The following is a 9,315-nucleotide window of genomic DNA, read 5'->3' on the forward strand; positions in this document are numbered from 1 at the left end:
AACCGGCGTGCCTACGTTTATCAGGTCGGTAGACTTCAGGAGAAAGAGTTTGACCACAATGAACACAAATATTTTACAGTAACAGCAGGGTGAGTTCATGGGGAGAAATGTGCGTGCACACCCCGGGAGGGGCCCCACGGGGCGCACTGGGAGTGCTGGCGGTGGCATGCCCGCAGCACAGACCCGAGGCCGGCCAGCGGTTGGTGGAACCTGCTAGATGGAGGAATGGGGACAGGGATCCTAAAGCGACCGCCAGCAGCCGTGAGCCGCTGATGTGCTGCGGGCCATGTCCACCGACTGCGGACCGCGTCCACCGACTGCGGACCGGAACTTCTGGCGGGTTCCGCGGGGAGCCGGGCACCGGGCCCACGGTGTGACCAACGCAGAAGAGGGACGTGGTGCAGAGCGAGGCTCCCGGCCCCAGACCGAAGCAGGAGCTGCGGCAGTGACGTCTAGAGGAGAGTGAACTGTGGCTGCTGGCCGGGGGACTGCGGGGACAGAGCTCCGGGCTGGCCCGCCGCAGGGACACGCGCAGGGACATCCCCATTTATCCAAAGGAGGCGCAAGTTTAAAACCCGCAAGTTTATTTATTTTAAATAAATAAAATCTAAAAAACAAACAAAACCCCCAAGAATGGTGGGGAGATCCCAGTGTGGGCAGTGCCCGTTGTAGTGCTGGGAAACGGGGCTGATGGAAGCAGCTGGCAGGGCTGGCGTGGGGGCCGGGCCGGGTCTCCCCAAGTACATCGGGTGAAGACCACCAGCACATTCACAGGAATGTGCCAGAAATCCAAGGCTGTGCTGGCCCCGACTGCAACCCTGGGCCCGGGCCTCACCCACACTGACACCCCAACACTGGAACCCCGTGGGCCCGGCCTTGAGAGGCGGCAGGTGCTGGGCAGAGGGCTGGGAGTGGTCCCAGGCGGTCACAGCCCTGGCCCCCGAGGGACGGGATAGCAGCGTGGGTCCTAGACACCGGGTCCCAGTCCCGGGCGGTGAGACCACCCACACCGCCCCCTCCTCGGTCTTTGATCTACTGGTTTATCACTGCAACATGCACCTGGGACCTCGCAGTTTCTGCGGGTCGGGAGCCCGGCTGGGGCTCGGCTGGAGAGTCCGGCTCGGGAGGCCGCCGGCATCGGCCCCGCTGCAGTCGCCTCCAGCCTTGACTCGGGGGGATGTGCTGCTCTCCTCATTGCGCGGCCGTGGGCCGGGGCGTGGGCTGTGGATGCAGGACTGCGCGGCGCTCCCGGCTGGCGGACAGAAGAGAGGCGGGATGGCTGGGCCTCGGCTGGGGTGCGGGCCACGAGAGCCCCCGACTCGGGGATCCCAGACACCCCAGGCCCAGCCGCTGGCCACTGACAAGATCCACAGGCGGTGAAGCAAGGAAGAGTTATTTCCACGACACAGACATGGTGAAGACCAGACTGGCGTGTCCAAGACCGTGTCCAGGCTGTGGAAACCACTTCCAGGTTATCCGGACACACGGCGGCAACGATGGGTGCACGAGCAGGGGCAGCGAGGTCAGGCTAGTCATTGTCTTGAGGTCAGTCACCGGGTGGCCACGGGCTTGCGGGCTCCAGGCCGTCCTTACGATGGGGCAGGTGGCTTTGGGGCCACCAGGGGTACTTTGTCCTCAGGCTCTCATTCAGCCAAGAGACCAGCTGGAAAGAAGAGCCCACCTGGAAAGTGTGGGTCAAAGAGAGGCAGGAGAAGCCCTCATTCAGGGCTTTCTGCAAGTGGCCTTGGAAGTGACACCCCCGGGTGTCAGGGGGCTCAGTCAGTTGAGGATCCGACTCTTGATTTCAGCCCAGGTCATGATCCCGGGTCCTGGGGTCGCACCCCACGTGGGGCTCCCTGCTCAGTGGGGAGCCGGCCTCTCCCTCAGCGGCCCCACCCCCACCCCCACCCTGGCTCAGGTGCTCTCTCTCTCTCTCTCTCATGAATAAATAAAATATTTTTAAAAAATATTTTATTTATTTATTCATAGAGACACACACAGAGAGAGAGAGGGAGGCAGAGACACAGACAGAGGGAGAAGCAGGCCCCATGCAGGGAGCCCGATGTGGGACCCGATCCCAGGACTTAGGATCACACCCTGGGCTGCAGGCAGCGCTAAACCGCTGCCCCACAAGTGCTGCCCTAAATAAATAAAATCTTAAAAAAAAAAAAAAGAAGACCCTTCTGAGGTATATGATTGGCCAATATTTCCTTGCATTTTGTAGGCTGACTTTTCACTCTCTTGATAATTCCAAACCGCTGACCAAAGTGGATTTTGTCAGTTGAGGTTCTAACTAGCGGTACGTGAATTCCAACGGGCCACGATCTTCCTAATACTTGGAATTTTCAGACTTTGAGTTTTTTTTATTTTTTTCTTAAGATTTTATTTATTTATTCATGAGAGACACAGAGAGAGGCAGAGACACAGGCAGAGGGAGAAGCAGGCTCCATGCAGGGAGCCCGACATGGGACGTGATCCCGGGTCTCCAGGATCACACCCTTGGGCTGAAGGCAGCACTAAACCGCTGAGCCACCCGGGCTGCCCAGACTGAGATTTTTTTATTTTTTATTTTATTTTTTATTTTTTTAAAGATTTTATTTATTTATTCACGATAGACATAGAGAGAGAGAGGCAGAGATACAGGCAGAGGGAGAAGCAGACTCCATGCCAGGAGCCTGACGTGGGACTCCATCCCAGGACTCCAGGATCATGCCCTGGGCCAAAGGCAGGCGCCAAACTACTGAGCCACCCAGGGATCCCCGACTCTGAGATTTTTAAAACGGTTTTATTTATTGAGAGAGAGAGAGAGAGAGAGAGAGAGGGCACGTGAGTGGGGGAAGGGGCAGAGGGAGAGGGAGCACCTCAAGCTGACCCCGCTGAGCACAGGGCCGGATGCGGGCTCCATCTCTGATGGAAATCAGGAGTCAGAAGCTCCATGGACTGAGCCACCCAGGCGCCCCAGAGTTTCAGATTTTTCCTCTGGCTTTACTTGCATTCCCCCGATCGCTCCCGAAGCTGCGCACTTCTGTGTATGCTTCTTGGCTGTTTGGACTTGCTCTGGAGGAGAGAATCTGCAAGCATTTGCTGGGCCACTGGCTTACGGTCTTCTACTCATTGATTTCTGATAATAAGACCCTCGCCATATAAAGGAAAAAAAAAAAAAAAAAAAAAGACCCTCGCCATGGATGGGTTTAGGGCACTGGAAACATTCTTTCCCATTCTGTGACTTCTTTTTTCTTTCTTCATGGTTTGTGTGTGTTTTTGAACAGATTTTAGTTTTTAGAGGAGTTTCAGGTTCACAGGGAAACTGAGCAGGAGTGTGTTGTCCCCACATACCCTCTGCCCCCAAACGTGCCTTCATTCCCTATGCGCATCCCACTGCTGCTGCATCATGTGCTACATTTGTTACAATCAGTGAAGCTACACTGACAGTATTATTTGCCAAAGTCCACAGTTTTCATTAGAGTTCACTCTTGGTGTTGCACATTCTGGATTTGACAAATGTGTAACAATGTCTATTTGCCATTGTAGTATCATACAGAATAGTTTTGCTACCTTAAAAATCTGCTCACACCCCTCCTACTCCCCCCACCCCCTAACAATCACTGAATTTTTTTTTTTTTTTACTGTCTCCTTACCCTTGCCTTTTCCAGAATGTCATTTAGCCTTTTCAGATAGGCTCTTTTCAATGAGTAATATGCATTTAATTTTCCTCCATGTTTTTTTTGTGGTTTCATAGCTTATATTTTTAATTACTGAATAATATCCCCTGTAAGGATGCACCACAGATTATTTATCCATGCATCTGCTGAAGGACGTCTTGGTTGCTCCCAAGTTTGGCAATTATGAATAAAGCAGCTATAAATTTCTATGTGCAAATTTGTGTGTATATATATATTTTCAACTCATCTGAGTAAGCACCAAGGAGCATGATTGCTGGATCATATGTTTGGTTTTTCTTTTCTTTCTTTTTTTTTTCTTTCTTATTTTAAGATTTTATTTATTTATTCCTGAGAGACACACAGAGAGGCAGAGACACAGGCAGAGGGAGAAGCAGGCTCCATGCGGGGAGCCCGATGCAGGACTCTGGACTTGATCCCAGGATCCCAGGATGACACCCTGGGCTGAAGGCAGACACTGAACCGCTGAGCCACCCGGGCTGCCCTCAAATCTTTAAAAAATTAATAAAGGGAAACCTCACTAAAGTGGGGCCAGGTAGTTAAATGAGGGGGAGCCCATGACTCATCATCAAGTACAGGAGGAGTTGTCAGTTACAGACGCCAACAGGACTGTCATTTACAGACCTCAACAGAAGAATCAACAACAAACAGTCATGAATCACAAGCCCCAACAGGGAGAGATGTACGCGGAATCTCCTAGAAGAAATCCATCACCGGGGACACCCCGGGGCTCAGGGGTTGATCGCCTGCCTTCAGCCCAGGGGTGACCCCAGGGTCCCGGGATCGAGTCCCACGTTGGGCTCCCTGCGTGGAGCCTGCTTCTCCCTCTGCCTGTGTCTCTGCCTCTCTCTGTGTGTCTCATGAATAAATAAATAAAAATCTTAAAAATAAAACCAAAAACAGCAGCTCCTAATGTCCACTTCTGTCCCCATGAAATCAAGTTCTCTGTTCATTGGATTTGCCCAAGGCTTTGCCTTACCTTGCAGACCCCAAACTCCAATTCTCTGTTATTCTTTTCTTTTTCAGATTTTGATTTATTTTTCCAGGAATCTCTACACCTACTGTGGGGCTCAAACTCATGACCTGAGATCAGGAGTCATCCGCTCCACCAACTAAGCCAGCCAGGTGGCCCAATTCTGTGTTATTCTTGAACAAAGCCATTGTTTTCTGATAAATTAATGGACTATTCCATTTTTTTGGGACTACTTCATTTTTTAAAAAAGATTTATTTATTTGAGAGAGAGAGAGAGAACACATGTGAGCATGCAGGAGGAGGGGCAGAGTGACAGACAGAAACTCTAGCAGACTGCACACTGAGCACGGGGCTGGATCCCGCCACCCTGAGATCATGACCTGAGCTGAAACCAAGAGTCCCACTAACTCACTGAGCCCCCCAGGCCCCACAGGACTACTTCATTTTTAAGGTAAGCAATCTCACAGCAATAGCTAACCCCTCACCTTAATTAAGCCAGTGGAAAAAGAAGGTCACTTGTATTCAATATTTTACTGGAGATTGTAGCCAGAACAATTCAATAAGAAAATGAAATAAAAGACATCCGCACTGGAAAGGAAGAAACATCGATCTCTGTGTTCACATGACATAATTTCATACCTGGAGAATGCTAAGGAATCCACTAAAAAAACTACTGGAACTAATAAATGAGTTCAGCAAAGCTGCAGCATAGGCAAGATCAACACACAAAAGTCAATTGTATTTGTACACTTTCAATGAACAATAAAAAATTAAAGAAAACAATTCCACTCGCAGCAGCATCAAAAAGCATATTTGATTTTTCAAAAACCCGTTAAGATCCGCTAGATCTCCTGCCAACAGTAGCTGGCCACCGACCTACCCACCTCAGCAGGACCGCAACAGAATGCGGGGTTCTTCACCCTGCCCTCCCCTCAGCTCCCCCTTCCTCCCTCCTCACTGCCCTCCCCACTCCTCCCCTCCCCTTCTCTCTGGCCCCTCCTCTTCCCTCCGCCCCGCCCTCTCCTGACCCCGGCCTCCCCTTCTCGGTCGCCCCTCTCCCCTCCCCTCCCCTCCCCTCCCCGGTGGGCCCTCCCCTCCCTCCGCCCCTCCTCCGGGCTTGCCCCGTCACGGTGGCCCCGCCCTTTCCTTCCCTCCTCCCCTCCTCCGTCCCCTCTTCTCCCCTCCTCCGTCACCTCTTCTCCCCCTCCCCTCCCCTCCATCCGCCCCGCCCCGGTGGCCCCTCCCTCTCCCCTCCGCGGTGACCCCGCCCCGCCCCCTCCATCCCCTCCGCGGTGGCCCCGCCCCCGCCCCTCCTCAATCCCCTTCGTGGTGGCCCCGCCCCTGCCCTCTCCCCGGCCTCGCCCACCCCTCCCCTCCCCTCCGCGGTGGCCCCGCCCCTCCCTCTCCCTCCGCCCCTCCTCCCTCGCCTTCGGGGCTCCGTCGCCTGCGCTCTCCCCGTGCTCGCCAGCGGCCCGCGGGCCGGGGTCATGGGCGGCGTCTTGGGGCGCGCCGCGCTGCCGGGGCTGCTGCGTGGCCCGCGGGCCCCCGGGCCTTGCCTGCTCGCGCGCTCCAACTCGGGTGAGTGGCCGGCGACCCGCGGAGGGGAAGGGGGGGGAGGGGGGGAGGGGGCGCGCCGGGCCTTTGTTGGCGCGCGAGCCCTCGGGGCGCCCGCGCGTCTCCCCGCCCCCGCACCCCCTCCCCGCGCCCGGGCGCAGGGACCCGAGGGCTCCGGAGCCCGGGGCCTGCTGGGCCTCTCCCGGTTACTGCGGCCCGCGGGCTCTCCCGACGCCGCCGGAGCGAGCTGCCCCCCGGGGTGCCGGGCCGGCTGGCGGCAGGCCAGCTCCGCAGAGGGCCCCTCCACGCGGGGTCTTAGGGGCACCGGCTGCAGGACTTCCCCGGACGCCCCCGGCCGGGGTGTAGGCTCCTCTCGAGAGCACATTTGGGCCTGGACCCGGGGCTGCGGGTCAGTGAGACTCAGGGGCCCGGGCTTGTAAGGGACGACGATGCCCCCTCTGTGCTGCAGTGACCCCTAGAGACCCCTGGGGCTGGCTCGGTCCTGTGCTTGGGTCCCCCAGCGGCGGCCTTCAGAGCCTCCAGCCGCGCAGCTGGGGGCCTTGGGGCAGCAGGTGCACAGCCCTCCGGAGTCTCCCCCTGCACAGGACGCCCCTGCCCTCCTCCTCAGGCCCGAGCTCCCTTTGTCCCCTGTGCGTGGCCCGCCTGGTGGGAAAGGGACACTTCACTACTGCCTGGTTCCCTGCCACTCCTTCCCCTCAGACCCAGAGGATGCGCTTTGGGTCCTTCCTCACGCGGCAGCTGCGGAATTCGGACAGTGACCGTGCCATCACTCTGGAGCCCCGCAGTCAAAAGCAAGGCCAACAACATGCCCCCTTTCCCATGTGGCGCCTCTGGGCCTCTGGGTGGCCTCCGAGCTGGGATTTGCCCCCCCACCTCTCGAAGATGCCTCCTCAGGGAGCCCGGATCCCATCATGGGTGCCCCTGCCACTGCATGGGCAGAGCCACGGCCCCTCCTGACGGGCTGCAAGCACCAGGGGACCCCCTGTTGCTCTCTGAAAGGCAGAGTCCTGCTGGGCATCCGTTGCTGTGAGCCCTGCCCTTCTCCGGTCCAGAGCTGCTCTAGTAGAGGCAGGCCCTCTGACGGCCAGGTGACACTTGGGCTGTGGCGGCAGAACCCAGGTTCAGGCAGATGTGAAAGGGTGAGGCACCTGATTCCCCTTTTTCTAAAGGAGGGTCCTCCTGGACTCGAGAGCGGACCCTGGTTGCAGTGAAGCCGGATGGGGTGCAGCGGCGGCTTGTGGGGGACGTGATCCAGCGCTTTGAGAGGAGGGGCTTCAAGCTGGTGGGGATGAAGATGCTGCAGGTACCAGGGCCCTCGGCCCATGGGTGTCCTTGAGGGGACGGGTGGGGGGCTACCTCAGCCCCGGGTCATGAGGAGTATCCTGGTGTTGGCAGTAGCAGGGGAGGGGTGGGGAGGTACGTGCTGCTGTGCCAACCCATGTAGGTGTTATCTATAAAGCGCCTGAGGTCAGGATACCACGGTCCCTGGCCCAGTGCCCAGGGGCTCCCCTCACCCTTGCCCCAATGCTGCCCAGGCACCAGAGAGAGTCCTTGCTGAGCACTACCATGACCTGCAGAGGAAGCCCTTCTACCCATCGCTCATCAGCTACATGACCTCCGGCCCTGTGGTGGCCATGGTAGGGCAGGCAGGGGTGGTGGGCGGGGTGGAGGGCCCTGGGCGGAGCCCAGAGCTGCTGAGTCCTTGGCGATCCCCACCCGTCCCACCGGCCTTTATCTCTGTGCTGCAGGTCTGGGAAGGCCCCAATGTGGTCTGCTCCTCGAGGACCATGATAGGACACACCGACTCAGCTGAGGCTGCCCCCGGCACCATCAGGGGGGACTTCAGTGTCCACATCAGCAGGTCTGGGGGCCCTGATACACTCAAGCGACTGGAGGTGACAGGCCAGCTCGTTAGGGGTTGAGGAGGGCCTGAGTGTGGGGTGGCAGTCTGCTCCTAAGGCAGGTCCACGGGAACTGGGCATCTTGCTGGGGCCAAAGGAAAGCCAGAGATTTTCGATGCTGGGATGTCACACACACCTAATGTTTGCCAGAACAGGTTTTTTGAAGCCCTTTGCACACAGGAGATGATAAAGCACTCACTGTGTGTTGTCTGGCATGGGATGGCTGGTGGGAACACGAGGCTCCCAGATAGGGTCGGGGCTGGGCATGAGGTTGTGGGGAGAGGCCAAGGTCAGTCTGGAACCAGTCTTCCGGCTCTGTTCTTGCAACGGAGAAACATCGCCCAGCACCGGGCTTGCCCCTCTCAATAGCAGGGGGTTAGCAGATGCCTCCCGGGACCTCCAAGGTTCCCACTGAAGTCCCTGCCTTACCTTTGCTGCTTCTCGTTGGCGCAGGAACATCATTCATGCCAGCGACTCTGTGGAGGGGGCCCGGAGGGAGATCCAGCTATGGTTTCAGAGCAGTGAGCTGGTGGACTGGGCAGACGAAAACCACCACAGCAGCATCTACGCAGCCTGAGCACTCGGGCTGCCCTCAGCCACCCTGCGGCCACCCAGGATCAACTACCTCTGTGTGCAGACCCCGAGCCCACCCCGGCGGTCTGCCCTTCTGTCCCAGACCCCGTCTACCTTCCGCTCCATGCTACCCTGAGGAGCTGAGCAACCAACTCTATGTGCCTTTTACTATCCTGAGCCAGTAAGAAATTGGACCAAATCCTTTCTATACCAAAGTGCCAGACAACCTTTGGGGGGTCTCCAAAATTACGTAGTGTAAGCGCCCTTCTCCCAAGGGGGGTGAGACATCACTGTGTTGTGGCGGGCGGGAGTCGTTTGTTACAGTTCCTGCCATCTTTCAGATTAGGGGTGAGGACTTCATGCAAAGCCGTAAGAGTTTGAGAGTAGAAATAAAGCTTACCTTAAGCTCACGCACCGGTCGGGGATCCGTTGTTTTTAACTGGATCAGACAGGCAGAGGTGCAAAGGCCCGCAGCCTGAAATGTACGGGGATCCACGCTGAGGCCCAGCACCCCCACCTGGTCATGCTCAGCGGGGCCTGCCTGCCTCGGGCAGGGCCGGAGGGCGGCGAGAAGGGTGTGTAGGGGCCCCTGAAGCCCCCAGGGCAGAGCTCC

The 9,315-nt window shown here is 57.3% G+C and overlaps 1 protein-coding gene across 2 annotated transcripts; it reads left to right on the forward strand.

Moving 5' to 3' along the window:
• Window positions 1–6,072: 6,072 nt before the first annotated feature.
• NME4 (NME/NM23 nucleoside diphosphate kinase 4) lies at window positions 6,073–9,112 on the forward strand. 2 transcript variants are annotated; one of them, XM_077905914.1, is made up of 5 exons: window positions 6,073–6,231; window positions 7,398–7,531; window positions 7,764–7,865; window positions 7,977–8,123; window positions 8,583–9,112. In XM_077905914.1, the coding sequence occupies exons 1-5, from the start codon at window positions 6,141–6,143 to the stop codon at window positions 8,652–8,654; spliced, it is 546 nt and encodes a 181-aa protein (XP_077762040.1). In that variant the 5' UTR covers window positions 6,073–6,140; the 3' UTR covers window positions 8,655–9,112. The 2 variants fall into 2 exon arrangements, with proteins under 2 accessions (XP_077762040.1, XP_077762039.1); XM_077905913.1 differs by having other exon boundaries at window positions 6,075–6,231; window positions 7,977–8,089.
• Window positions 9,113–9,315: the final 203 nt, after the last annotated feature.

This window comes from Canis aureus, chromosome 8, assembly GCF_053574225.1.
Source record: "Canis aureus isolate CA01 chromosome 8, VMU_Caureus_v.1.0, whole genome shotgun sequence".
NCBI classification, from domain to species: Eukaryota; Metazoa; Chordata; class Mammalia; order Carnivora; family Canidae; genus Canis; species Canis aureus.

What these genes read in the sequence shown, in the direction of transcription:
- NME4 (XM_077905913.1), top strand. Translation starts at nt 6,141, where the DNA reads ATGGGCGGCGTCTTGGGGCGCGCCGCGCTGCCGGGGCTGCTGCGTGGC. An exon ending in GCTCGCGCGCTCCAACTCGG is followed by an intron (nt 6,232 to 7,397) that starts GTGAGTGGCCGG and finishes CTTTTTCTAAAG; the next exon opens with GAGGGTCCTCCTGGACTCGA. An exon ending in CCGGCCCTGTGGTGGCCATG is followed by an intron (nt 7,866 to 7,976) that starts GTAGGGCAGGCA and finishes TCTGTGCTGCAG; the next exon opens with GTCTGGGAAGGCCCCAATGT.